Below are 27844 nucleotides of genomic sequence, written 5' to 3'. Positions count from 1 at the left end.
ATCTGCTATTTGCTATTCTCTGACTCTCTCCCTGTCCCCGTGCCATACAGGGCTCTCTGTGTTTGGTGGGTTTGAAAACCTCTTTTGCACAGCAGGTTTTGCGTGAGCACGGCTGCTGGAAATGGGTTTCAGATGTTTTCCCCAACTCAGTCCTGGGCCTGCATCTTGTAAGATGAAGCGTTTCTATAGGAACCGTGTGACATCTCTCCTGCTACTCCCCCAGCAGCTCCCTCTCGAGCATGCCCAGTGCGAGCCTTGACTTTGGCTCAACTATCTGCGTGCAGTAACGGGCTGCACATATGGGACTATGAATGCGGTTCCTGATGAGCTCCAACTCTTTGTCTTTGGGAGGAGGAAGAAGAGGTTGTGACCAGAGCTGGAAGATCTGCCCTGTGTACTCTGAGACCCTCGCCTGTCAGTGGGCTCTTGGAGAATGCTCGCTTGTTTGGCCAGGGGGAATTTACTGGATATTCTTCAGGAGGGCTTCACGGAGGTAAATGCATGTCCCAGGTCTCGCACAGACTTTGCCGGGGGAAGGCAGCATGCTTTTGTGCAGGAGTCGTTGTGTCTCCCAGGGCTTTGAGGAGCAGAGAAGGAGAAAAATGAGCAAGGTTTCAGGGTGGGAGGGTTACTTACTAACAGGAGGACATACTGGGCAGCTCAGCCAGGGCGCTGGAAGTAAGCAGCAGTTTTCTGAAGAGTTTGTGGTTGGTTTGCAGCTGGTGTTTTTATTCTCTTCTCACTGCTTTACCGTTGTTCCAGTAAATCATACAAACTGCAGCTAGGTTATGGAGCACGGTTTGTTTTATGGAATTAACTCTTCTCATGAGTGTATGAAATCTCCACGTCTGAAGGCTGTTGGAAGCCTGTAAATCTGCTTTGTTTCTTGGGAGAGGCTGACAAAGAAAAGGCTGGCTGGTTTTTACCCATCTTGTTCTCTAGGTTTAATCTTTAAGGGACTGAAATTCATCTTAGTCAGGAAAGGGTAATTTAAAGGGGTTTTTATTTGCTTATTCTGCTGTTATTGAGACTAATAAATCATAAAATAAGGAGTGAGAAGCACCAGGCAATCCCAGAGATGGGGATCCTGTAGCTGCATGGGGAATGCAGATTTTTGTCAGTTTCCCTCTTTAGGTTGCACAGAAAATCAGTTTTGTTGGTCTCTCTATGGACACTGCCTGGCTGTGAATTGTGCAGACCATGCGGGAGTATGATTTCCTGCTGCTGAAAAGGAAGGAAAATTGTGGGGGCTTGTGTTAAAACCAAGCAGTTCCTGCTATTTGCTTTCTCACCTAGTGGCACGGATAGTCTTACGGTGTGTTTTATTCTTCCTTGTTTTTGTTTGTGATTGGTCATTCCTCATCTTTGCCAAGCTCAGCCCCCACCCGACTGTTCTGCCCCATATTCCATACATGAACATCCCTTCTGGGCTTAAGCCATCAGAGGGAAAATAAACTGGGTATGAAACTTGAGCCTCACAGCTTCACGCCAGCCACAGGCCTCCTTTGATTGCTCTGTGTAAATACTCCATCCCCTCCTCCACAGAGTATCTCACTCTCATTTTTAGCTATTAAAGATACTGCTTTAGCTCACGCTTACACTACCTGTGCTATAGGGCAGCAGATCCCTCTCTGGCATAAGCTAATAGTGACCTGTATATTAATAATATTTTTAATAATGGGAGCATTATTATTTACATTCAGTGCTAGCCCCACCCTAACTGTCAGGTTTTACCCACACACTTCTCAGTTGTGGGAAAAGAGTTCCTCTCTCACCATAAAAGCAGATTCACTGGCATGTCTCCCACTTGGGATCTCTCTGTCACATCTCACACTTCACATTATAACTGAAGGAAAACTGAAATCAACTTTGCAAGTGCAGGACCCATGGTACAGAGAGGTTAAGTGACTCGGCAAGGACATGCAACACATCACAGATACAGTTGGAAATGTGGAATTCTGTGCCTTCTGCTTAGATCCACCAACTGTACTTCCCCCCCTTCTCCTTGTAACTTAGGTGCTTATTTATACAAATTCCTGAGTATGAAAGAGTGTCCCAAGGTATCTGATGGCAACACACCACTCTGATGTTAGAAAGCTGGAAGGGAGTGGCTCCTAAACTAATGTTTAGGTTTAGCAGTCTCTAGTGTAGTGACTTTAGCAGGTTAATGTCAAGATTAAAAGTCAGACTTAAATTAACACTATCAATGAATTGGGGTTCTGCAGGAATTGCCTCACTAATTCAGCATCTTGGTCAACAATCCATCCCTGAAAAGTTACCTAACACAGCCACAAGCAAGTTTCTTTTGTTCCTTTGCATTCTTTTCTGTTGCTATGCTTTGTAAAAATAAATCATTTGAAATAGTTATGTTTTCCCTCTGAGATTAAGTAGAACAACAGGCCTGGGATTGGCACCTCTCCAGAGTGAAGTGGCAGTGATTTTTAAGAGCCCAGGCACAGGTTGTTTTGAAACCAGCGTGTCCAAACAGCAGCAAAGTGAAATGCAGAGTTACCACACAAGGCTCTGTCTGCGTGGGGAAATACCCACACATCCTTCTATGTGAGAACTGCTACTCCCAGCAGTATGCATGCAAGAAGTAGCGCAGTGCAGGTTTGTTCTGCGTTTTCTCCCTAGTAGGCTGCTTGTTGCCTGCCCCATCACCAAGTGCTTCATGTAATATTCTCCCCCGGTAGCGGGTTCTTAGCTGAATGGCACATGAAGTAGGTATTTCCTGGATTTCCCACCCATACACTCTCTCAATCTTCAAGGTTTGCTGTGTCTGTTAGTGGACTTGATGTGATTAGATGGCATCTGATCCATGAGATCTGAAATCCTTGCTGTGGGAAATGACCTGGGTTTCATTTTGGTTTGCTTTTCTGGTTGAAGTAATTTTTCGGGCAGTATAGACTTGCTACTGTCTTGTTCTGGTAGCCCTTCTATTTCCCTTGGTGTAACATGCATGATCTATGATTAAAATGTCTCTGCAACTGCAGTCTTAGCAGGAGAAACTTGCACTCACCCTCTGCTTGCAATGAGTGCTATTTATAGCTAATAGGATTCACTCTGAAGAGAGCTGTTCTGACTCCTTGTCCAGTTCAGTCCATTAGGACCAGCCCATAACTAAAAGCTCCCTGTAGTAGTGAATCCCTCAGAGACTGGGTTTCACTAAATACATGAATACGGCATGAATACATACTAAATACAGCATCTCTTTAGAGATGCTGTTGTTTTCCACATAGTAGGGCCAAGTGTCATTTCACATCAGATTTGTTTTGCTGTGAGTCTTTGGTGTTGTATTTTACATGTGCTCTACACTGTTATAGCCAGGGGATGGTCAGGCACACTTGTTTAAGGTTTGGCCAAAGTGGGAAAGGCTGGGATCTGAAGAACCACATGAACCTTGCCAGGTTACCTGTCTGGTCTGCAAGAGATGGGCAGCTGCTGCATTGTTATTCTGTTAAGCCTCAAGTACAGCCATCAGAAAGCACAGCTTGGCCTTCCCACACCTGGATATACATGGCAGCGTACTTCAGCAGACTATTGGTTGCTCTAGTGGGAATTCGTGTCAATTTTTCCCAAAGCTCTTGTCCCTGGCCAGCAATAGGACTATCAGCAAGGGAAGGATGTATTTGTCATTATACAGGATTAGGGGCTCAGCAGTTAGGATTCAATCCCTGCGTGAGGTTCACTGTATGTCTAACCCAGGCATTACTTGGTTGCGTAGCAGTGACTGCCCTTTGGCAGTGTGTATTACAGTGCGTTTGCACAGTAACAGTAAAAGATTTATTGTTATCAAAGCATTTTACAGGGAGCATTAAAATTAGTACCGCTGCTTACAGGTAGAAATTGAGGCACATAGAGGTAAAGGGTGCTGCCAAATTTACAGCAAGTCATTGTCAGAGTGAGGAACAGAGCCTGTGTCCTAAATGTGCCTTCAATGCCCTTCATCCTGGACCAGGGAACCTCACTGAGTGTTCCTTTCCTTTTTCTTCATATGAAAGGTTCTTGCCTGCAAAAAGCACTGCTCAGTCATACTGTGTGCTCAGTCTCTTCACAAAGCTTTTTTTGCCTGTCTGTTCAGGGGTAGTGACTGAGTGACTGCATTCTGCTAAATAAGGAACAATGGTCCTTTTCTTTCCTGAAGCATCAGGGAATGTCTCAGTACAACTTGTTTTGACAGACCTTGGACTTTGTTTGGGTGTACTGGAACCATCTGACAATTTAGGGTGAATCGTGTGCTCCAAAATACTTGCAGTTTACAGTAAAAGATCTCTTGCGGCTCAGCTTTTTGCCTGTATGCTTGCATAGAAACTTGGCTTGTGTGAGAAAATGGCTTCAAAAAGCCAGATTGAGGAAAATGCAGAGGCACTAAAACATCTTGTGAAAGTACCAGAGATTATCCCTAAAGCAACCTAGCTTTGAATGGCAGCAACATTTTGGGGCATGGATATCTGACTGTTGATTCAAAGGATTACATCCTAACAAGATTAAATTTACATGACTTTCTATCTAGTAGACTCCTGGAGTAGTTGCTGCCTGCAGTGGTAGGGAATTTGTTTAAGGAATGGATACCATCTTCAGATTTCTGAACGTAGAAAGGGTCCACAGAACTCCCAAAGCTTTTTGCTGCTTGAGTCTTTGAAGTTACAGAAAACATTCATCAAATGAATGCAGAAAAGTAATCTCTTCCTAGCAGAGACTGATATGGGAATCTACTGTAACATGATAGGAAGGCGGTCAGGCCCTCTGAACGTGTCTCCATCTTCAAAATGTGCAATACCCTAATCTCAGAGGAGATGAAAATTAACCTTATACAGTGTAATGTAGATAGCACTGATAATAAAGGATGGAGTAGCATATCAAGGCATTGTGATCTACCTATATTTACTGTCAGGCAGACTGGACTCATTGATGGTTGAGAGAGAGAAACATGAGCCCTAAGCAGCAGGTGGTGAATTGCACTGGTTAAATGAGAATAGCAAGGACACCTACAACTGAGAGGAGATTTGCAGTAGCGCTGCTGCTTTTCTTCCATCTGTAGAAAATACTAGATGACACTTAATTGTAATTAACAATAAGGGAATCCTGAGAAAAATGTGCTGACCCTGGAAGAGCATTTTCCTCCTTCATATCACTGGCTGTAAATCGGAAGCACAAAGATATAGGCTACTCATCTCCATCATTGTCTTCCTATAGGCAGTAGGTCTGAGGCACTTCTTCAGGGTATGTACCGAATATACGTTCCAAAGTAAAATCCTACTCTGTGTTGTGCTAACCTATAATTTCCCAGCAGAAGTGCCTGAAAGTTGGGGAAACTCCTTACAGCTGTGGTTAGCCCCTAGTACCTTGCTTTAAAGATGTTCTCCTGCCCTGTAAGGTCTTTTAAGTCTTCCAGAGTGATTTGCATAAACACCCTACAGTGATGTGCCTAGGAGGTGAACAATCAGGGCTTCAACTTCCTTCAGGTAAGGGAGCTCCTTTGGCTATTGCAAGGTACAGGTAAACCTGGCCTTTTTTTGGAATGCAAAGCTGTGTTAACATAAACAGGATTAAGCTTAACTCCACCATAATCCTAATAACATGTGCTCTGCATAGTAGATCTTAGACTAGGCTGTATGTTTTTCTTCTGAAAAATCCTTGTTTTGAAAGAAATACTGGTGCAGGAGTGTGAACCCTGTCAGCTCTAAGATTTGTCTGATCAGAAGCTCAAACCAAAATGCAAGAAGAAGCAGAAACTCCTGAGTGGTCAGTGGGCTTTGTCCCTTCATACATTTAACACCACTTTGCCATTTTGAGGTCACTAAACTTTTCTATCTTATTTTCTTGGCAAGTTCAGTGACCCACTCATCTCTGCCAGAAGTGACAGCTTATTCCCTGGACTTTGCAGCAGTCTCTTGCTAAAGTCATCAGATCCTCTAGTTTTTGGATACCAAATCAGGAAATATTGAGCAGTCCAAACTGTCTGAACTTCTGCAGGAAAATCTTATGCTTTACTTGGGTGGAAAAAGAAGCCAAACTAACCAAACAACAAAGTGAGTCTGCTGATGAAATGAAAGTCCGCAGCATCACAGCAGCTATTAGTATGAATGCATGAAGAATATTCAGTGAAAAGAAATAGAAGACAAGCTGCTTAGTGAAGGGTCTGTCTTTCCCTCAAGTGAAAAAGAAGTGTCTGAAAGGAAGAACCATATGGATTGCTATATGAATTGCAAATGTTCTGTAGGCTGGAAGGGGCTGTGCCCTTGTGGGATTAGAACAATACAACAGTTTAGAACTTTGTGAAATTATTTGGAAAATGACAGCAAGGTGTTAAACACAATTGTGGTAAGATTATTTCCCTAAATCACACAGACTTCAGATGCAGTTTTCACGCTGCATTCCTGTTTGATACATCTTTAATCTATATATTCCTATAATGATGCTGTATTACTATAGACAAATTTACCTCTTTTCTCTGGTACTTGCTTGGATAAATTAATTTTGGATAGGCAGAACTGACACACATCATTGGTTTTATTGCAAAGAAGAGCATGTAGATCCAATTCATGTGACAGGCCACGTCTGCTCCAGCAAGCATGCATCAGATCTGCCACTTCTGCTTCCTTTTTTTTCCAAAAGCTACTGGGCAGTCCCCCAGGCTCATCTCCTCTGTTCCGCTCTCCAGTTCTCTGCTGAGTGAGCAGAACTGATTGAATGCAGGTCCAGTCTCCTTTCTGAACCAGCAGACCGAACCATGGTGTGATTAAAGTTGGATTTCCTGTGCCAGGATAATTAAGAGCCAAGCTGTGATCAGATTGTGACTTTGATGGGCTGTAAAAGCATAAACTCTGACTGACATTGCTGAGATAATACAGAATGAAGCCGTAAAACGTGCTGCATCAGCAGAATAAGGGGAAGATTAGTGAAAAGGGAGGTAATCCCATAAATGGATCAGTTTGTTTACCCTCCATGTACCAGCCCAGCCCAGCCCAAATGGCTTTCAGTATTACCAGTGTTTCTACTAGCCATGGAAGTGTTACTGAGAGGGGGATGGAAAGGAAAAGGTCATGTGAACCTGTTCTTTGCCTTATGCTAGAAGGATCCTAACACCGACCAGAAGCCTGAGGTTTTCTCTGTCTTCCCTTTGTGGCAACATGCACAGCTGCATGATGCAGTACTCAGCATGACCGGCTGGAAGGACAGTGCTCCTTGCTCTCAGGTCTTGCAGGTGCGGCTTGGAGTGCTGTGGCGAGCCCCTTTCCATAGGTACAGAAATAGAAATAGTTCCATTAGAAATGTTAGCACAGCTCCAAGGAAATGGAGGAAGGGGACACTACAACAGTACAAACGAGCCATGCTGGGAGTGTTAAGGAGAGAGGCTGTTGTCTCTTCCAGGAAATCTGTCCTGGTTGTTTCTTTTGGTAGATGGCATATTTCAATGGGAAATAGCCCAGGGTTTCTTGTTTCTGTATTGTGGGTTGTTCTACTTTCTTGATTAGTGTCGTATCCACACTGTTTCTTCCACACAATACTGTGAGTGAACCAGTTCTGGCACCAAAACTGAAGGGATGACAGCACTTGTTTGGCACCTACCTAGATTAAATGTAATATAAATCTCTCTTCTCAGCTGTGCTTAGGCCATGAGTCCTGTCCTCCTGCCTACTTGTGCTTCCTGGCTTGACATGGACTGAGCTGCACCATAGTTTGCAGTGATGTCAGTTAGTGCTCAGCAGGCTTTGGAATGATACCACTGGTGTTTGTTTTCAAGGGCAAAAGACAATGAGATCTGTGAGCATGAAAAAGAGAGAGCTATGCAGCTTCCCCCTGAAATGGCAATGACGTGCAAACATGTTGTTTTCTATTTTCAGCAACAACTACAGGCATATGTGGCCTGGGTGAATTCCCAGCTGAAGAAGAAGCCAGCAATAAAGCCAGTCCAAGACCTCAGACAGGATCTCCGAGATGGAGTCATTCTTGCTTTGCTCATTGAGATTGTAGGTCAGTAACACCATATGCCACTATTTTTCATCTTGCAGTTTTAGAGCCTGTGTAGAAGGGGCTGGCCTTGGCTCTGACATCTGTCAGGCATACGGGCAGATGTTAACAACAGTGTCAGAGCTTGCAGAGGGGGAAGGAGTGACTTCAGAAGAAAACAATCGTAAAGCAAACCATAAATGCAGTTCCATCAAAATCCTTATTTTTAGCAGACAGTTACAGCTGAAGTGCTAAATCTGCCAGGGACCATATTAACTCCCACAAGGCTGGAATGGAGTTATGAAAGGATTTACCTTGTAGAGGAATGGTGTTAGTGTGTGGCATGTTTGGAAGAGTGACCTGCTTGCTAGCATCCTCCCTTTTTCCTGGGTTCAACTTTGCTCCTGAATTCTCTACCTCCTCCCCATGAGCAGTGCAGGGGAATGGGGAATGGGGGTTGTGATCAGTTCATTGCACATTATCTCTGCTGCCTCTTCCTCTTCACACTCTTCCTCTGCTGAAGTGGGGTTCCTGTGCTGGAGCATGGACATTCTCCAATGTGAGTCATTCCTGTGGGTTCCAGTTTTTCACCAGGCCCTACACCTATAGCAATTCCTGTGACAGCACCAAGTGTTTCGGTTCTTGTCTAACAAAGTTCTTTCACTCCTTTAGCTGGTGAGAAGTTGAATGGCATTCAGGCCAACCCCACCAGCCAGCAGCAGATGAGGGAAAATGTGGAGAAAGTATTACAGTTCGTGGCATCAAAAAAAATCCGCATGCATCAGACATCAGCAAAAGGTATGTGCCCTGGTGGTCAACACAGATGATTCTGTCTTGTGGAGGTCTGTTTCTGTCCTTTCATATCAAACAGATAATGTATTGGTTTGTGGGGGAGGCTTTGGGTTTTCTTTCCTCCTGTGGTTTTTTTAACAGTTCTGATTGTGGTCCTTCAGATGAGACAGAGGGGAAAAATTCGGTGACAGACTAAATGGAGTGCGTGACCCTTGTTTTTTGCAGAGATTTTTGCGGTGAACTTGAGATCAACGTGTTTGAGCTAGTTTGTATGCTGGGGAAAATGCCTAGTGTGATATCATTAAAACTGATTATTTAACATTTGCAGCATGCTACAGATTATGGTACGAGACACTATTGCTGAAGAAAATATTGCTATTCTCTGGTCTTTAGTATTAAAAAAATGCAAATTCCATGTGCAGATTGAAGTGACTGCTGGCACAATGGTAGCCTTCAGTAACTGCTGCACTTTTCTAGTGAGCATTCAGTAATTATCATGTGCTGTCACATAACCCACTGGATTGTGAGCTGGAAATGGGCATAGAGGTAAGATTCAGATGTGTTCTGAGTATTTGAACATGGGATCTATAGGTGGCAGTCAGTTTGCTGCTCTGTACAAAGCAGTCAGAGCTACGTATCAATGCTGTAATGCAGTCTTTTTTGCACAGTCCTCATTTACTGGCATGGTCCCATTGGATTTAATTATTTTCATGCTTGTTGGTCAGATACAGCTCTGATGGGACTTCATGTTAATGGCATTGTCCTTGGCTTTATTTGCATTTTGCAGATATTGTTGATGGGAACTTGAAATCTATCATGAGGTTGATCCTGGCCTTAGCTGCTCATTTCAAACCAGGCTCCGGTAGAGCAATGAATCACAGCCCTGCTGGCACAATGGGGAAAAACTTGTCAGCATCGTCTGCGGGTCACAGGCCTCGTTCAGCTGCTGCAGTGGCCCAGGGAGCAGTGGCTGCTCTGGCAGATGTTCGTCAAGATGTCTTGCAATCCGGCCGGGATGTTTTCCGGCGCAGACAGAGGTAATGAGTTTTCCCTGGTTGTGAGGTTGAATCGTGGCAGCAGATGAACACAACTTCATCTAAAGTAGATCCGTCTGTATCCTGACAGTTCCTGGTGTAAGGTAGCTCTGTTACTGTGCAAACGAATAGAGGCAAACCACTGCAGGCTCACTAAAACCTAAATAGATAGTGGCCTAACAAAGGGGAGTACTGACCTAGCCTGGGTGCCTCTTGAGGAAGACTACAGGTATCCCAGGTTCATTTCAGGTTTTACAGCAAAATAACTGCTACATCTCTGTTATCTCACTGCAAAAGAGAACAGTTTGTTATGGCCAAGCCAGAGGGAAGTCTGCTGCCTCATTTTCCTCATTTCATACTGAGCACATGGCCCTTTTTGGTGCTACTTGGAGATGTTCTCATTTCAAGTGAAACAACAGTAACGTTTTAACTATAGGTACTGGTTACAGATCTGGGAGCAGCAGCTTCCAGAATTGAGTTCTGAGCCTGTTGTACAAGTCCATTCTGTCTTCTTACATTTTTGTTCATCCCAGTGTTACACTTGCTGCTATATAGGCAGTATGTTGTATACTGTTGATCAGCTGATACAGCCTACCATATAAGCATGGGAGTTCAGGTGATAATGAACAGAGGTGATCCATATACAGAAGGAATGCTTCTGTATATAATGGAAGTAATTCTGAAAAGGACATTTAACACTTGCAAAAGGTGCCATGTGGATTATGATAATAATAATAGTAATGACATTTAAATGGCAGCCAGATGGTGGTCTACTGAGGGTTTAATTTATACAACTGAAGGTCATTTGCCCATATTACATTGGCCCAAGGGAAGCAGTTTGGAAATCAGGTTGAAATGCTATATCTTGTTGAAAAATTAAATGTTAAAGGTTTCTATTGCAAATGCCTTGAGCCAAGAGTTTCTCAGAAAAGGAAGTCCTTGTGCTATTTGCAAATTCTGTTCTGTTCTTTGTCTTCCCACAGCTTTTGTAGTTTTCTAATCACAGAATTAGGGATGAGTTTAAAAGGGGAGGGCCTGTTTGCCTGCGTTTCCTTCACACCAAGAAGATGGAATGGAGCTCTCTGATAGGAGAATTTTCTTGATCAGCCGTTTTCTAGCTGTCTCCTCCTTACCTTCCTTTCATTAGCTTTCTTACCCTCCTTCTTGGAGACAAGAATTTCTGCTCCCATCAGGTGAGGCTTCCCTCATTCTATGATTATTGTCTCCAGAAATAGCAACATGGATGAGGAGATTGAAAACCCTTACTGGAGTGTCCGGGCACTGGTGCAGCAGTATGAAGGGCAGCAGAACATGCCATTGGAGTCCCACTCTTCCAGGTAAGGACCTCTGTTGTCATGATCTGTCCTTCGTGGACCTTTGTCTGACATTGCCTAAGGTGCCCTCTCTCATCACTGTGGTCTAGTTAGCTCTGATAGAAAAGAAGATTCCCAGCATGTAGTCTGCTGCCTGATCTGGAGAATGAAGCCCCAGGAAACAACATGAAGCAGTGGCTTACTGCTGTTTCTCCCACAAATAAAATTTATCTCATTCATTATATGATTGCATAGCTAAGTGCTAAGAATTTCTGAGTTCCAATTTTCTAAAGCTCTGGAGTGTTCCTCAAGGACACCAGAGGAATAGGATTAGGAGGGATGCAGCTGAAGATTTTACTGGCAACCTGAATGCACAGGTGGAGTCTTTGGAAGGAAGTGAGGACAGATAGTCACTGACAATTTCTCAGTAGACAGGATGTCTCCATATGATTTCTCAGGCCACTTTTGATGCTCCACAGTACAAAAGGCATCTGCGTACCTGAGAAGTGAAGTTGCTTGGCCCAATAGAGAAGAGAAGAAAAGAAATATACATTTTATTTATTCCCCCAAATTTAATGTGCATCATTGTGATCTTGTATTTGTAAATCCAGACATACACATTTGAGGAGCGTGGCAACTCCAGGTATGCCAGGACCACTGCCTCCACGTGATGGCAGTAGAGTGTACTTTCGAAGCTGTCACTGCAGGGGAGATGTAAATATTCTGGTCTTTGCCACAAGATTTCATGGCTAATATCAGAGGACTTTGGTGTTGACTCTTCAAACGTAATCTCAGTAGGACAGAGAGTGAAACGTGCTGCTCCCTCCACTCATTCTTCAGTTTAAGGTCTCTCATATTTTACGTGTGCTCTTCTACCTTATCTGTCTGGATTGTCAGCTGCTGTTTGATCTTATGTGGCTGTATTTTGGGGGTGAGTGAAAATTTCTCTGCACATCCTAATCACTCTGTTGTGTTTTCTGTTTTTTCCCATCATATCATGAGTTCTTTTACCATATTTAATGGTAATATTACTGACAGGACAAACTATGGTGAGCGTCTTCACATAAGCAATCAGTGATCTATCCAAATAAATTTGGAGCAGTCTGATCTCCAGCTCCTGAAGGTGTCTTCTGCTGATAGCAGGCTTCGTGATGAGAACAAGATGCTTGCTTCTCTTTCCTTTCAGAGGGAAATGTACCAGTTTAGTTACGAGAATTGGTGGGAGAAACAAACCACTTCTTTTATTATTGTTATTCTTTAATTTGAGTGATATGGTTATTAACTGCAGCCAGCCCCCTCCATCTAATTGTGCTGCTGTCGCGTCTGTCCCAGGGCAGCATCCCCTGCCTAGCATCAGCTCATTTCTGCATTAACTCTTCAGTAAGAGAGCTCACAGCCTGAATAAGAGAATTCCCAGAGACAAAAGCTCTAATAAGCAAAGGCAATTGAAATGATTCATGGAAAAATTGCCAAAATCAGATGGATTCCCAGGCCACTGAGCCCCTCACCCACCCATCTCCCTTTCCCCTCCCCTTCCACCAGCCTTCCCTCCCCCACTCTGAGCCAGGCATCTCAGAGAAAAGGCTCTGCCTTGCACAGCCTGTGTGACAGCAGGAGGGAGAGGGAGCTGGAGATACCGAGGAAGAGGAAGCCGTGCACAGGGCTGGGAAGTACTGCATGCTGTCTTCCGACGCTGCATCCGACCGAGCCTGGAGGAGAGGGAACCTACTGCTTGCAGGAGCACCTTCTCTCGGCTGTTCGTTGGCATCTGCAGCAGGTGCTTGGAGTCTAAAGAGGGCAGAATGGGATGAGAAACACCACTGGCAATTCCGATCACGGTCCTTGTGATGAAAACAGCTGGGTGTCCAGGTGGCCGAAATGCAGCAGCAAGAGATGAATAACCCGAGAGGAAAACCAGCAAAAGCAAAACCTGGGCTTCAGAATCCCTGGCTCTGGAATCAGATCTATGTGTGTGGGCTGCTGATCTGCCATCTGACGGCTTCTTGCAAAAACCCTGAGGGTTTTGTTTTTTTTTCCTTTCTGCTGTGAATCTTTCGGCTAACGTGGAGCGGCTTGAAAATATTTCTCCAGTAGTTTGACAGGACCTAGCGTCTTCTGCACTGAATTCCGAGCATGTGAAGGGACAAGGCATGTCTGTAGCCAGAATCCTGAGGCTCCCCGGGAAACGGATTCTGTGAGGCGAAAGGTTAAAGTGGGATCATGGGAGGGAAGCAGGTCAAATGGTGAGCGATTGTTGCCATTGTCATTTGAAACGGCAGGGATGGGGTGTTTATTAAAATGATGAGGATTCAGACTTATCACTGGGGATGCTGCCCTAAAGCCTTGACTGTGCAGGCACTGGCAGCTCTGGGAATCGGTGGAGAAAGGATATGGGTTAGTAAACCAATCAGTAAAAGGAATAAAGTGGAACACTTTGCATTCATGAATCTGTCTTGAATAGCTTTAATTCCCAGCACTTCCTTCTGCATGCTTTAATCGTGGATTGTATGTACTTTAAAGAACAAATTACATCAGTGGATATTTCATAATCTGTTGATTTGGTGATCAATAAAGAAACTGTAGAAATGTTTCCAGCATTAACTTGAAGGCATAATGTAAGAGGCAACCTGATCAGTGCTACTGCTTCATCTGAGTGCATCTCAGTAGTTCTTGGACTTTTTGGCATGGTTTGAGAGGTAGGGAACCTGCCTGGAAAGGAGACTGTGGACAAAGGAATCCCTAAGCAATTATCTGCCAAACTCTATGCTGTGGAGACCTGTAAGGACCACTTAACCCCACCCTCCTGGACCCTTTTAACAGTCATGTGCCCGCTGTTTGAGCAGGAAAGAGCAGTACTGTAGCTGTTAGAAATCCCCATTAGAAGATGGTTACTCTTTCACTTAGTAAGTTGCATTCATCTCTTCCTTTAACATGGTGAAAGTCCATTTAGTCTGGACCATTACCACTAGACTGCTTGAAGGGCTGTAATATAAAGGAGAAGTAGGCCAGCACTGGCTGTGGGAGTAGACCAGACGGGAGCTGCTAGCAAGTCATTTCCATCTCTATTGCAGGCCTTTTCTGATTCTGTGAGAGAGCTGTGGAATATGTAGCAGCAGTGCTGGGAAGATGCGGAAGACGAGCTGTTGAAGCTTCTTATTTTTCTAAACCTATTCTGTTATTTCCATACTGTTTTCTTTTTGTTCTCTGTCCTTTGTTTCTGTGTTGGGGAGAATGAAAAATTAACTCCTGGTCACACTTGCAAGGATTAGTTCCTGTGACTTTAGAGGTACACTGAATGGGTCAGTGAGCTTCAGCTACCTTTTGATGTTGTCTGGGTGATGCATTTAGGAAGAATGTCTGAAAAAAAGATTGCTTGAACCTCAGTCAGCTGAGATGGCTTCAGTGACAAGATGTGGGTACTTTCAAGAAGTTTTAACCCAAGAACATGAGTGACTGGTATCTGACTTATAAAATGTTTTGCCCTTGGGTTTTCAAGTTAGTTAAGTGGTGCTTCTGAAAGCTGCAACAAGAGATGAAGCGAGCCAGGGTGGCTTTTTGTTCTGCTTGCAGTATGAATCTAAGGCTCACACTAAGTAATTTCTGAGCTGACCTTCAGTAGCGTGTGGTCTCACCCCTGTATGAGTGTATGTGAATTCTCTTATGACAGTCTCAAACTTGCATTCGGTTAAGGAAAATGAAGAGGCACGTTGTGCTACTTATCAGTTAGAGTACTATAACACTGATGTGGAGTGATGGAAAAGTTACATGCCCAGTTTGGTTTGTTAATGGCTTCTCTAGCAGGCAGATAATTCTTAGTTTCAAGAAGCCTGCCTGCATGTTCACTTTTATCTTAGATGAGGACAATGCTGATCAGCACTAAAGTAGCTGTTTCTCCATTCCTCTGCAGTCTTACATCACCTAGTCCTACCCACAGTGTGAAGAGCGAGTCCACTGTAGCCCCGTCAGAGGAGAAGGAAAGACTTGTGATCATCCATACTGAAGAAACAGAAACTAAAACAGGTACCTTGCAAATAATGCTTTACAGCTCACATTTTCATGAGCATTTGTGTTGTAAACTTGCTGAAAAGTTCCCTGGTGACTGAAATGAATGTAGAGAATCTGTACACATAAAACTGAATCCCAAAACTTTTAACCCTCCAATCTTGCCATAATGTGGCCGTGTCTGTGAGGCTTGCAAATGATGTTGGGAAATAAGAAACGCTGGAGATAGGGTTATATATAACTGTCACTGTAGGGTGAATGTTTTCAGCACAGCCTCATTAGGCCATGTTGAAAAAGCCTTCAAAATTCCCTTAAAGAGTCCATGTGAGCTTGTCAAGCCCATGATGTGTAACTTGTCTTTGTGTGTCTGTATTTACAGCACATCTGTACATAGGTCAAGTACCTCTTTGCAAAGACTGAAACCGTTTAGTATTGTCATGATGTTTGCATTGAGGAGTCCATTGCTGAATTGCCACAAATGCCCTGTGATATGGTCAGTTTGCACTTAAAATTTTCAGGCAGATTGAAAGAGGTTTTTAAAGAAGTTTTCAAATCCATTTTTGTTGTTTGTTTGTTTGTTTCTTTTCCTTCTCAGAAATGCTGTCTAATAATAACTCTTTCTGGTTAGCATCCAAGAGCAAGTGACAGAGCAGCTCTCCTAGGAAATGCTTGGCCTAGCCAGTGGATGATAGTTAACCAGTTATCCAGCTTATGCTGTAGGGATCAGGAAAGCCATGCAAGGCTATTAAACTTTGCTATTAAGAGGAAAGTCTGGTTTAGAATTAGGTGTGTTGTCCACCTAGGGAAAGCCATGTTATTTGACAAGTAGAAATACTGTTTATGTTGCCTTCAGTGGGTCCTTGATGCACCCTCTAAAGCTAGGATATGCTCTTCAAATCCCACAGTTGCTCTTCTCTCCTTAGGTAATTTCTGCCACATGTGGTGCAGGGTATTGTCCCCTGTGATGTGCTTTGAAATCTCCAGTACTGGGGAATTAGATGCAGCAAAGATAACAAAGGGGAAGGATGCTTATCTTTGATACAGGTGTATTCAGGAAAGCATTCTTTGCATGTAAAATGAGACATAAATCCTTTAGATTAGACAAGATGTCACACCTGTAGCAACTTCCTTGGTACAGGCTAGAAGACGTGCTGGTTTGTTAGTGATAGTGCAGACAGCTGGCAATTGCTGTGTGATGCAAGTCTTTTCTGGACTCCTCTGTCTGCCATGACCACATTCAGCTGTTTTCTCTTCCAGAAGAGACAGAATCTCATTTCCAGCCTGAGTGGCAAGCCGGGAACCCTGGGTCATATTTGGAGAATTCATGGGAGGAGCAGCTTTTGGAACAACAGGACCATTTGGAAAAGGAAATGGAGGAAGCAAAGAAGATGATTTCAGGCTTGCAGGTAATAGATTTCCTTCTCAACCAGCATTCCCTCCCACATACATTTCTTTTCTCATTGGAATGAGGAGGTATTAGTGCGGTATATTGGCTGCAGCCAGTGGAAACCTTATGCAGCAACAGAATGGCTACTGACTTAGCATTTTCCCATCTTTCTTGCACTGTTTAGGCCCTCTTGGCTCCTGCAATTGTGATTTGGTGCTGGTCACATTTTCCAGAATGGAGAATACCAAACCTGCCCTTTCCAATGTCCCAGATGTATTTTAGAAGACAGGTGGATCCAGCCACAGCCTTGCCTGAGGCAGGGTATGCTTGTCCCCCATCACTATGTAGCATGCTTAACCAAAAGAGCCCAGGGAAGGAAGAAAGATAGCTGCAACTTCCCCAGCCCCAGTATATTTACCAGGGTTTCAAAGAAAGGATGTTTAACACCAGTCAGACACAATCGTTTCTTTTTCTTGGCTCAGACTTCTCCAAAACTTGAACTTAACATGATTTGAGGCTCTTATTTGGTAGGGAGAGAGAAGGGTGTGGAGAGAGGAAGAATATGTTGCTATAAGGACCTACAATCAGTGATACTCACTGGTGGTAATTTAAGTGGACTGTGAGGGGGCAAAGGGCACACTGAATACAGGTAAGAATGGAACAACTATAGAGAATCTAAAACAAAGCTTGTGTTGAGAAGGTGATTATGTCTGTGTTCTCTTTTGGTTGGAGTCCAGATCCTAAGGTGAGTTCATTGGCTTGGTGCCCTGTCCTGTGATGCTAACTCCTCTGCGTGCTGGCACTATGCAAAGCACGTTTGTTACTATGCCAGATGTAAAGATGCAGCAGTGTTTTCCCATGTGCTGGGGCAGGGACTCCCCTTCTTCACCAGGGCACTTACCAGCCTGCAGGTTTTGTTAGCAGCCTGAGAGAATAGAGCAGCCTTTCTGTGATTTGTGATCGGAAGTAATGCAGAGAGACAAGGAATGTCAGGAAATCAATCAAGATTCACAGAGCTGATGAGGGATCACAGAGGCTTGCATCAGTCTTTCAGTGAGCTGGGCACATTCTCTACAAAACTATTTGTGGGACCTTTTCCTCGCTGCCCTGTTCCAGTCCCCCCAACCAATGACCCTCATCCCAATGTGTTTGACTCTGCCTGGGGAGTAGAGCCCCTGATCCATATGGTAAAGACCCTGAACTCTCTCAGGGATATTCCTTTCTATTTGTGCTGGGAACCATACTGGCTTTGAATTGTAAATATTTATGTGCCAGTAAACAAAGCAGAGATTGTGTGAGAAGCACAGGCAGCGGGGACAGAGGGTGGGGTGCAGATCAGAGGCCATTTTCCCTTTGGACAATGGGCAGGAAACAAAAGACTCAACACAAAAAAAAACCCCAACAACCCTGGCTTGGTTCACCAGTAAAATCCAGTTGCATTATGTGCCCAGTGGGAGCAGGGAGGGGCAGCACTGGAGGGACTGGCATGTTCTGTTCCTCCAGCCCTAGCCCCCTGTTCCAGGAGTGAAGGTGAGCAGCTGGCATTTGCTGCCCCCTCATCCCCTGGGAGTAAGAAGAGGCAGCTGATGCTGCTAGCCAAGAAATTGGATTTGATTAATTGATTTTCCTGCTCTTACTCAATACTTAAGAGCCTCCAGTTCACGAGAGTTTGATCGAAATATCAAGGATCTGATGTATGTATACCCCATAGGGCACTAAAACTGTGGTAACTTCTTATGTTCACTGTAGCTGCTGAAGGAGGTAACGCTGTGCTTCTAGTAGCCTTCCTGAAACACAGGGCATAGCTTGGTTTTCACTGTCCGGGTGGGCAAGGATTGGACAACAGTTCTGAATGCATCTCAGCCTTGTCTAGTGTAGAACAGAATGAGGCTTCCCTGAACAGCCTGTTTCTAAAGTCTTTTATAGACATGTGGTGAGGAGAATGGCTTCTTTCAGCAGGGGATACTTCAGTCTCATTCCAGAAAAGAAGCCTTACAACGTAAAGATGGTTCAGTGGGCTTTAGGCTTCAAATCTGTTACTGTAGTGAATGCTACCCTGAGACACTCTCAAAAAATCTGAGTAGTTGTCCGTGTTTGGTGTCTTTCTGTGGGCAAGATTATTGGCTGACAGAGATCTCTGAGAGAGCTTTCTCAGGGGATAAATCTTCTTGTTCATTCCTGAACAAGGTGCTGTTTTTTGAAGGGAATAAGTCAGCAGAAATAGAAAATGAAACTGTTGAGAGACTATTGCTATCCATGACTGTTGCCAGAGCTGCAGGTTGCCTATTCTCCTTTGAAACCCCTGAGAAGGAGATTTTTTCCTTCATCTTCCCAGGCTTTGCTGCTCAATGGGTCTTTACCTGAGGATGAGCAGGAAGGGTCCTTTGAACTTTGCGAACGTGGAGCCTGCCCTGAAGAGCAGCTGGTAAGCACACTGCTCTACCTACATTTCTCTGATTAAGCTGCCCTTTGCACTTTCCTGCCACAGGCAAGTGTCATGCACAGTAACAACCATGGTATTTTACATTCAGATCATAATCCGAAGTCGCCTGGACCAGAGTGTGGAAGAAAACCAAGACTTAAAGGTTAGAGGGGAAAGAGAGATTTTGGGTCAAGAGCTCTTTGCTGACTCTACCGTGCTTGATTTGAAGCAGGGGGTTGGTGGACAGCAGAACGGATGACATGGGGGATGTATTGTGTTAGGGCTCTAATTCTGTTCCCATATTCTCCTGCGTGGGAACTCCACCCCTCCAGGAATGTAGGCACCTGCTTCTCACAATAGATGGCTGTGAAGTGTTTATTGTATTCATATTAGCAGTTAATAAGTTTGTGGGATAGCACCCGTTAAATGTATTACTTATTAAAATGTATGGAGTATTACTCATTAAAATGACTCAGGGCCTGACACACTTTTTGATCTGTGGGAAAAGGTGGGATGTGCTTTCTTCTGGAGCAGATGCCTGGGGACAGAGAACAGTGACTTCGGTTGATTCTGAAGGGGTGACAAGATGCCATTTAATCAGATTGTATTGCATTTACAGAAGGAGCTACTGAAATACAAACAAGAAGCTCGAAACCTACAGGGAATAAAGGTGAGGAAAGGGGCCCTTCCTAAATGCTAGAGTCTGCAGTGCGCAAGTAAGGCCAGAAGCACCCATACACTTCTGAGGGAGGTGTATTTAGGGGACTTTGAGGTGTGGGATCTTATGGTCTGTTTCAAGCTCCAGGAAGAGACTACAGTTAAGGCAGGCCCAAGGAGTTAGGTCTCCTGAGTTGTGTTTCTGTCTGTAGGATTGTGGTCAAATGTCCTCTCTTTTGCCTGGTCCCCTAAGGAAAACACGAGGTGTAGGATGTTTGTGTGGCTCTCACAGCTCCACCCCCCCTCCGCCCCCATCTTGTGGTATGCACAGTAGAATTGGCCCAGTGAACTTATTCTTGACAGTAGAGGAAGAAGAGCACAGGGGAATCTTTGTCCTCTTCAGCTGCAGCATTGTTCACAATTCTGGCTCCTGTTTGCTCAGTTCTTCCCCCTGGAGTTCTGCACACTAACAGTGTATTCCTGAGCAGAGGTATTTTTAGAGCTGCCTGTCAGGCTCCTGTGAAGGAAGCAAACAGCAGTAGCTATCCAAGGTAGAGCTCTTGGCTTCTGGATAACAATGAGTGAAAGGTGCAGAATTAGTCCTGACATTGGCCTCTTAAGAGAGACTAGGTCACACTGAGTTTCCTTGCGTCCTTAGCTGACATTGGCCTTTTTTTGCCCCCTAGATGTTGCAGTTGTATGGCTGCAGACAGTAGCTGTAGGCCACTGAAAGGACCCTCTAAGGACACTGCTGTTTTCTTTCATAAGAGTAAATTATCAGGGCACTTCTGGAGCTGAAAATCCAGGTAGAAGCACAGAAATCCCTCTGTCTCCTATGGCTAGAATGTTGGCAGGGAAATTACTTTTACCTAAGACAAAGGCAGAAGGACTGAGGGCCCATTGGGCGGGCTCTTTGGAGCCCTGTGAGTGGCCCCACTGTGTTACAGCCACTCATGTTTCCCAGGGAAGCGTTTCTCTCTCTGTCTTGCACCTACTTACAGATAACGTATTTTCCTAGGATGCTTTACAGCAGAGGCTGATTCAACAGGATGCGTCAGTTCTTCAGCTAAAGCAGGAACTGCTGAGAGCAAACATGGACAAGGAGGAATTGCACAACCAGAATGTGAGTCACTGCTGCTGAGATGTTAGATTAGGACAAGGGGTAATGGGTTAAAACTTAAACAGGGGAAGTTTAGATTGGATATAAGAAGGAAATTCTTTCCTGTTAGGGTGGTGAGGCACTGGAATGGGTTGCCCAGGGAGGTTGTGAATGCTCCATCCCTGGCAGTGTTCAAGACCAGGTTGGACAGAGCCTTGGGTGTCATGGTTTAGTGTGAGGTGTCCCTGCCCATGGCAGGGGGGTTGGAACTTGATGATCTTAAGGTCCTTTCCAACCCTAACTATTCTATGATTCTATTTTAGGAGGCTGGTGGCCCTGAGGGCTCCAGCAGTCACAGGGTGTGGAGTTGGTCGTTGCAGCATAGTTCGTGGGGTCGTGGGATAGTGAACGACCAGTCAAAGGTCTCTGCAGAGTGAAAAATGCACACAGTCTATTTGCCAGCTGTGGGACTCGCTGGAGTTGCTTATTCTTCACTTTCATTTCCTGTCCTCCAAGACCTTCAGCTGAAACAGGGTGGTGCTTTCCATGATGTTTTCAGTACAGCTGCAGTCTTCCTTCCTCACTGTGCTCCCTGGATTAGCAAGTGGCACTTTGGCAGGTGGAGCCACCATGTACAGTCTCCCTCTGGAGAGAGAAGGGCAAGGAAGGAAGTGTCCTGTCCAAAAGGCAGCATCCTGAGACACCAGCTCCCTTGAACTCTGCAGATACTTGGTCCCAGGTCACCCTTTAGAGCAAGGGGCAAAGAGGTTGTCACTAACTCTAGGAGTACCTACCTCACATCTGTGTTATTTCTGCAGGTTGACCTTCAGAGGAAGGTTGACGAGAGAAACCGGCTACTGGCAGAATACAAGGTAATGGAGCCTCTCGGCACTGGAGGCTTTGCTGGGGGCAGCATCTGGTGGTTCTTCAGTTTTGTGAATGTGACTGCTGTCTCCCTGGCACTCAGTCACCTCTGGGAATGGCACCCTGGATAATTAGTAAGTTGCAATAGCCTGGATGTTTGTAACGAGAGGGAGGGATCAGATGTTCTTTGTGTTCTGCCCACAGCTTTTTATAGATCTCTTATTGTCATGGCTTTGCTGTGGTGGCTTGCTGAGTATCTCACACTTGTGCAGAAGCCTACAGGTTAGGTTGGGCCACCTGATTGTCCACTGATCCCTCAGGAATCTGTTTTCTCTGGGACAGTTGTCTGGCCTCAGTTGTAAATCTTTGCTGGACAAGGGGACTCCAGGCTACTACTACCTGACTGATCTTTTCAAAGCAAGCTTTGACACTTAGTTCTAACATGTAGGTGGAAGTATACACATTGTGTAAGTCAGCCTGTAGAGAAACCTGATCCTGGCAGGTGGCATAACCTTCCCTGCCACGGTAAGATGACTGTGAGCCCTACTTGCTGTCCTGATCATACAGTCATGGAATGGTTTCATAGAGTGGTTTCGGTTGGAAGCAACCTTAAAGCTCATCTAGTTCCAAAACCCCTACCATGGGTAGGGACACCTTCCACTAGACCAAGTTTCTCAAAGCCCCATCCAACCTGGCCTTGAAAACTGCCAAGGATGGGCCATCCCCAGCTTCTCTGATGTTTCTCTTGATGACTGTGTTGCAGAAAGAACTGTGCCAGAAGGACCGGCATTTACAGCAGCATCAGACCAAACTGGATGAAATGCTTAGGCAGCTTTCTGAGGCCAGCTACCAACAGGTATGGACCACGTGATGCCCTGAGAGCTGGCACTTACTTTGGTGGCTCGGTTTGTGCTGACTCTTCTACTCCCCTCAGGTGGATTTGGAGAGGGAGCTGGAACACAAAGAGGCCCTGCTAGTTCACTGCATGAAGAGAGAGGCTGAAGAGGTATGGGAAGACTTGGTCTACACATCAGACTGCTGGAATGATGTTTCTTTCTAACAGCGCTGTCCAGCACCCTTTAGCTACCTATCTCCAGAAATCACATCCACTTCATCCCAGAATGGCCTGGCTCTGTGATCTCATTGTCAGTGCCAAAACCAACACAGCCAGACTACACAAAGCATCCATCTTAGCAAGGCTCTCAGCATGAGCACTCTGGCTTAGTGTCTTCTGTTAAAATCCTAAGAGATGAAACAGGGAGGGGAGCACAGGAGTGGAAGCCAGAGGTTCTTGGCTTCTAGCTTCAGCTCAAACCGTAGCTAATGGTTAAGCTTCTTATCTCCTCCTTTTCCTACTGACCCTGCTATTGAGCACTTGGAACTGTCTTGTTGGAAAGAGTGCCAGCCCCAGTATCAGTCCCTGCACAGTGCCACTTGAACACTCACTACAACTTCTAGAGCCCTCTGATGTAGCAGCAAGCTCCTTCCTGACTCTGCCTCTTCTTCTCCACTTGTATGAGAGGAATCATGTCCTATAGGACAGCCTGCACTCTCCTTAATGAGTGTATTTACCTGGTAGAAGATGGGATATCACTAATGTGGGAAGTTTTCATGCTCTTTCATCATCTTGATGTTCACGAACTGGAATCTTTGGGAAGGTCCTAACACTTGCATTCCTAATGGCACATGCATGTTCCCCTCAACAGGTGATGGCTTGCAGTGGTCACAGTACTCAGAGCAATGGCTTCCTTCAGACAGCAGGGAAAGGAGCTGCTCCCACAGCACACCGAGGGGTAAGTGTACCTATGGGCAGTTTTCCCAGCCAGATGCAGATGAAGGCTCCAGAGATATTTCCCATTTCTAAGATCTGTGGCTTTACACGGGAAGAGAGCAGCCTGGAGTTAGTCTGACTGACTTATGGTCTCTTGGGCAGACAAATGACTTGCAACTGGTTCGAGATGCTCTTCGCAGCCTCAGGAACAGTTTCAGTGGCCACGATCCACAGCATCACACGATTGACAGCCTGGAGCAAGGCATCTCCAGCCTAATGGAACGCCTGTACCGTGTGGAAACACAGAAGAGGCAAGAGAGAAGGGTAAAGGCTTCCTAGGGCACTTTGCTCTTAACTTCCTCCCCTCACACACAACCCAGAGCTAAGCAGCAATGGGAGCTCCAACTGGTGACACCTTGCTCTCACTCTTTTGGCTTTGCACCCTAGGCCCGGGGGAAATCACCAGCAAGCCGAGCAACAAATGAGTGTAGAGACTCCTGGCCTCCCAAATCCAGTAAGTGTCTTTGACCTCCAGCCTTCCGACTGCCAAATTCACTGCTTAGGTTTGCTGGCCAAAGTCCAAGGTGTAGTATCTCCTTGGGAATCTGCCACCTCCAGCATCTTGTTCCCTTTACCAGAGCTGACTTTCCTCCTTTTAGTCATTTGCTGTACAGATTAGACTTTGCTGCAAAGGAAGTGGGGCAGAGGCAGTCTATGGCTGCTTGTTTGTAAAGCACCGTCACAGTGGGAGTCTGTTTGGGCCGCTTCAGTAGTACTGCAGTATAAATAACTATGACAAACAATTTTCCTTGGGATGAGTGGGAAATGCGACGCTGTTTCAGCTTTCCTGTTGGTTTGCACCATCTAGTGGACACAGATAACTATAGTTGCCTCTTCCTCTCTTCTGCTATCAGTCTAGCACTGATACATTCTCATTTCATACAAGCATAACAGCACAGCCCGTTCTGACACCACGTTTCACATTTGCTTTTCATCATTATGAATGTTGTATTTCCCAGTATGGGTTGTAAACGTTACCTAGAAAGTCTGTGAGGCTGTAGGAGACTGTAGGTGCTGGGAAAAGACAGAGCCACCCTTTTGTTTCCTGTTGTAGGAGACAGGCTGTTCCCCCATGACTGTGGTCTTTTCTTTGCAGAGCTGCCTCATTCTCACAGCACACCCGTGATGAGCACCAGTGCCTGCACCAAAGTGTTGTACTTCACTGACCGCTCCCTCACACCTTTCATGGTCAACATACCAAAGAGGTGAGGTCTGGCTTCGCCTTGCTGACACTGATGTGGGAGGTGCTTGTTTCCCTTAATGCATTAGTCTGATCTCTTCTGGGTACGGTCACAACTAGCACAGATTTGCTGTGTGTTAACCTGGGCATTGGATTTCATACCATTGTCTGGGGAAAACTGCCTAAAGCAGTCCCCTAGATGATGCAATTGTCTTAGAGCTGTAAGAGATCCACCTCTCTTTTCAATAACTTCCAAGAGCAGGAGAAAGCAGCCGAGCAGTTCTACTGTGGCATATAGTACAGGATAAGTATGGTTGTCAATGGAAAAGAGAAAGTGAAAAAGGCTATTCTTTGTGAATCAGGAGGCAATTGTTCCTCTGAAGACAACCTTGGGGTTGACAGTTGTGTTCCTGGAGGGGACACACTTTTCACATCCCTGTGATCAGTGTCCCACATGCCTAGCTAGACTTGTGCTGTGGCTCTGCATGCCGTGTTACTACACTTGAGCTAAATCTGGTAACAGTGTACCATACGATAGTGCCACACTCTTCCCTTGCAGGTTAGGGGAAGTGACTCTGAAGGATTTTAAGGTAGCTATTGATCGTGAAGGAACTCACCGGTACCATTTCAAAGCCCTGGATCCAGAGTTTGGCACAGTCAAGGAGGAGGTAAGTGGAATTAAGCTATCAGCCACTTTGGGTGTTACCGGACAACCCTGGGGTCACCTCACTTCTAAGTTAATGAAATCTTTGATTTTGCCCCCAAACAAGCTGTGTTTTCTGCAGATTAAGGTGCTAAAGTGGGATGTTTTCATCCCCAGACAAAGCAATTACATGAATGCGATTGCAGTTGCCTGGGGATTGCAGAGCCTCTTGGGCAGAGCTGGCTATTGACAAAGACAGTCTGCAGCACGCCACTGCTCAGGGGACACTGGGCGAGAACCCAGGCTACACTTCTAGCCCTTTAAGTGCCTTTATAAAACCTGTTGCAGTGACAGACACTTTAGGCAAATGTGGTTTATTAAAAAAAAAAACCACAAAACCAACAACATTCTCATACATCCTTTTAAAGGCTTTCCAGCCATAACTCCGTTTGTGACATCTTTTCCTTCATAGAGTCATAGAATCATAGAATAGTTAGAGATGGAAAGGACCTTAAGATCATCAAGTTCCAACCCCCCTGCCGTGGGCAGGGACACCTCACACTAAACCATCTCACCCAAGGCTCTGTCCAACCTGGCCTTGAGCACTGCCAGGGATGGAGCATCCCCAACCTCCATGGGCAACCCATTCCAGTGCCTCACCACCCTAACAGGAAAGCATTTCCGCCTGATATCCAACCTAAACTTCCCCTGTTTAAGTTTTAACCCGTTACCCCTTGTCCTGTCACTACAAGTCCCTAATGAAGAGTCCCTCCCCAGCATCCCTGGAAGGATGCTATGAGTGTACTGCATTACAGCCCTCTTTATGCTCAGGCTGGTTTCACTGTGGATTGGATTCATTAAAGGTTATTGCGATAGTTCCTGTTTCACAAATTGATTAAGACAAGCGTACAGGGTTATCCTCTCTGAAAGCAGTCAGCTGACTATGCAGCCATTCTGCAAGATTGCAGTCTGGATCAGAACAGGCATGTTTCCTCTCTTCATTTTGCCTTTCTTGTCAAATACATGCCAATAATAATCTTGAGAGTTGCTGGTTAAAGAAGGGGCCTAATCTGTTGGTTTGGTTTGGCTTGACTTTTTTTTTACCTAAACCCCAAAAAGATGTCTCAAGACCTCTGAATGATGGATGAGGTACATGTTCTTTGGGATGTGCAGTCAAATCTGAACCAGGATTTCTGACTTAATGCATCCACACACACTGTACCAGAGTGGTGTCCAGACTGCAGACATGGCTGAACTCCCTTTTTTATCTTCTGTAGGTATTCCATGATGATGACATCATTCCTGGTTGGGAGGGGAAAATTGTGGCCTGGGTGGAAGAAGACCATGGAGAGAATTAATCAAGCTTTTAAGTCTTGTCACTATGGAAACCTGTAACTGGCTGCTGAACTCAAAGAATGGCCAACAGCCTGTGTGCTGGAAAGAGTCCAAATCAAGCTGCCAAAAAAAGAGGGCTTCTCTGCAAACAACAGGCAATGCATGCTGTGTGCATGGACACCCAGCATCTGACTTTCAGTACCCAAATGCAGCGTTCTGAGACTGAAATGACAGGTTCATGGGAAAGAAACACCTTGCTTTGTCTTGTCAGCTAAACCCTGAAGGCCTTAATGATGCATTGCTCCCTTCCTCTGCTTCTCCATTCCTGCAATACGTGCTGCAGACTGTGATCGGAGCATTACAAGTCTGTTTCTTGTATGTGCGATTACACAGATCTGCATCAATGGCAAAAATGTGAACCTCTGCCTTCAAGAGTCAGAAGCAGCCTCTAAATTACGCGAGCTGAAGGTTTTACCAACTTTGGTTCTAGATTTGCATGTGCTGCAGGAGCAGACTGAACTTCCTGGATGTTCTGGACTAACAGTATAGAAAAGTGATCTGAGGAAGGAAAAGAGTCTTCAGGAGGTTTTACACAAGGTCTAAAGCAAAGATCACCAGCTTGGCAAAGCTCCCTTTCTCCCAAACTCAGGCTTCCACTTCCTAGCTCTGCTTTTCCCACTTGCTCTCCAAAGCTGTACCCACCTCTGAGGCATTCTGGGTTTGTTTTGTTGCCATGGGGACTGTGGGATCCTGATACTTGCTTATTTGCTGAAGGATTTAATTTGTGGGGGGAGCTGGAATCGGCTGCTTCCCCAGGGTACTCCAGCCCCTCTCCTTGTTGAGCCTCTTTCCCTGCTTTCCTGCCCTCTCCTCTTTCAGCAAGGCAGACAGTTTGTCACGACCTGTGCACAGACATCACTGTGTGTTGCTGTCCACTCGTTGCCAGAGGCACCAAATACTTACCTACACCAGCAGGATAAACCCCATCGCTTACACCACCAGTTCCCTGGTATGCCTGCTCCTAGGGTGCCTGAATGATCAGGAAATAAATGACTACCTGGGGAAGGACAAGCCCTATGGTTTTGTGGGGGTTGGTTTTGTTTGCTCTTGCATTGCCTGTCTCTGACCCTCTGCTGGCAGTCAGTTGAATTTCCAGAGTGCTGGCTGCGATGTACCACAGGCACTGTTGACTTAACAGCAAGTCAAGGTTCTGTTCATTCTTGGTACATGTGGCCCTTCTGTGGACTGCCTGTGTGTCTGTGCTGCGCATGAGTCTGGGAGAAGCTGATCCTGGTTTTATATTAACATGTCCTTTTGTAAACACGTTCCTGT

General features: G+C 45.3%; 1 protein-coding gene across 2 annotated transcripts; it reads left to right on the top strand.

Moving 5' to 3' along the window:
- The first annotated feature begins 39 nt into the window (after positions 1 to 39).
- Positions 40 to 27513, top strand: DIXDC1 (DIX domain containing 1). Of its 2 annotated transcripts, XM_061478181.1 has the most exons (20): positions 40 to 493; positions 7848 to 7977; positions 8626 to 8751; positions 9533 to 9782; positions 11009 to 11116; positions 15000 to 15112; positions 16352 to 16500; positions 18817 to 18906; positions 19013 to 19066; positions 19523 to 19573; positions 20579 to 20683; positions 21478 to 21531; positions 22287 to 22379; positions 22458 to 22529; positions 23230 to 23316; positions 23457 to 23618; positions 23742 to 23808; positions 24451 to 24559; positions 25094 to 25202; positions 26455 to 27513. In XM_061478181.1, exons 1-20 carry the CDS (start codon positions 434 to 436, stop codon positions 26533 to 26535), a joined length of 2070 nt encoding a protein of 689 aa, XP_061334165.1. In that variant the 5' UTR covers positions 40 to 433; the 3' UTR covers positions 26536 to 27513. The 2 variants fall into 2 exon arrangements, with proteins under 2 accessions (XP_061334165.1, XP_061334166.1); XM_061478182.1 differs by lacking the exons at positions 40 to 493; positions 7848 to 7977; positions 8626 to 8751; positions 9533 to 9782; positions 11009 to 11116 and adding an exon at positions 11793 to 13335.
- Positions 27514 to 27844: the final 331 nt, after the last annotated feature.

The sequence above is a fragment of the Pezoporus flaviventris genome, unplaced genomic scaffold (genome assembly GCF_033815535.1).
Source record: "Pezoporus flaviventris isolate CSIRO_AGI_PZ_B2104156 unplaced genomic scaffold, CSIRO_AGI_Pfla_v1 ptg000113l, whole genome shotgun sequence".
NCBI classification, from domain to species: Eukaryota; Metazoa; Chordata; class Aves; order Psittaciformes; family Psittacidae; genus Pezoporus; species Pezoporus flaviventris.
This window is presented reverse-complemented; position numbering and strand designations above follow the sequence as displayed.

Coding starts and splice junctions, on each gene's coding strand:
- DIXDC1 (XM_061478181.1), top strand. CDS start 434: ATGCTCGCTTGTTTGGCCAGGGGGAATTTACTGGATATTCTTCAGGAG. Junction 8,752..9,532: donor GCATCAGACATCAGCAAAAG/GTATGTGCCCTG, acceptor TGCATTTTGCAG/ATATTGTTGATGGGAACTTG. Junction 16,501..18,816: donor AGATGATTTCAGGCTTGCAG/GTAATAGATTTC, acceptor TCATCTTCCCAG/GCTTTGCTGCTCAATGGGTC.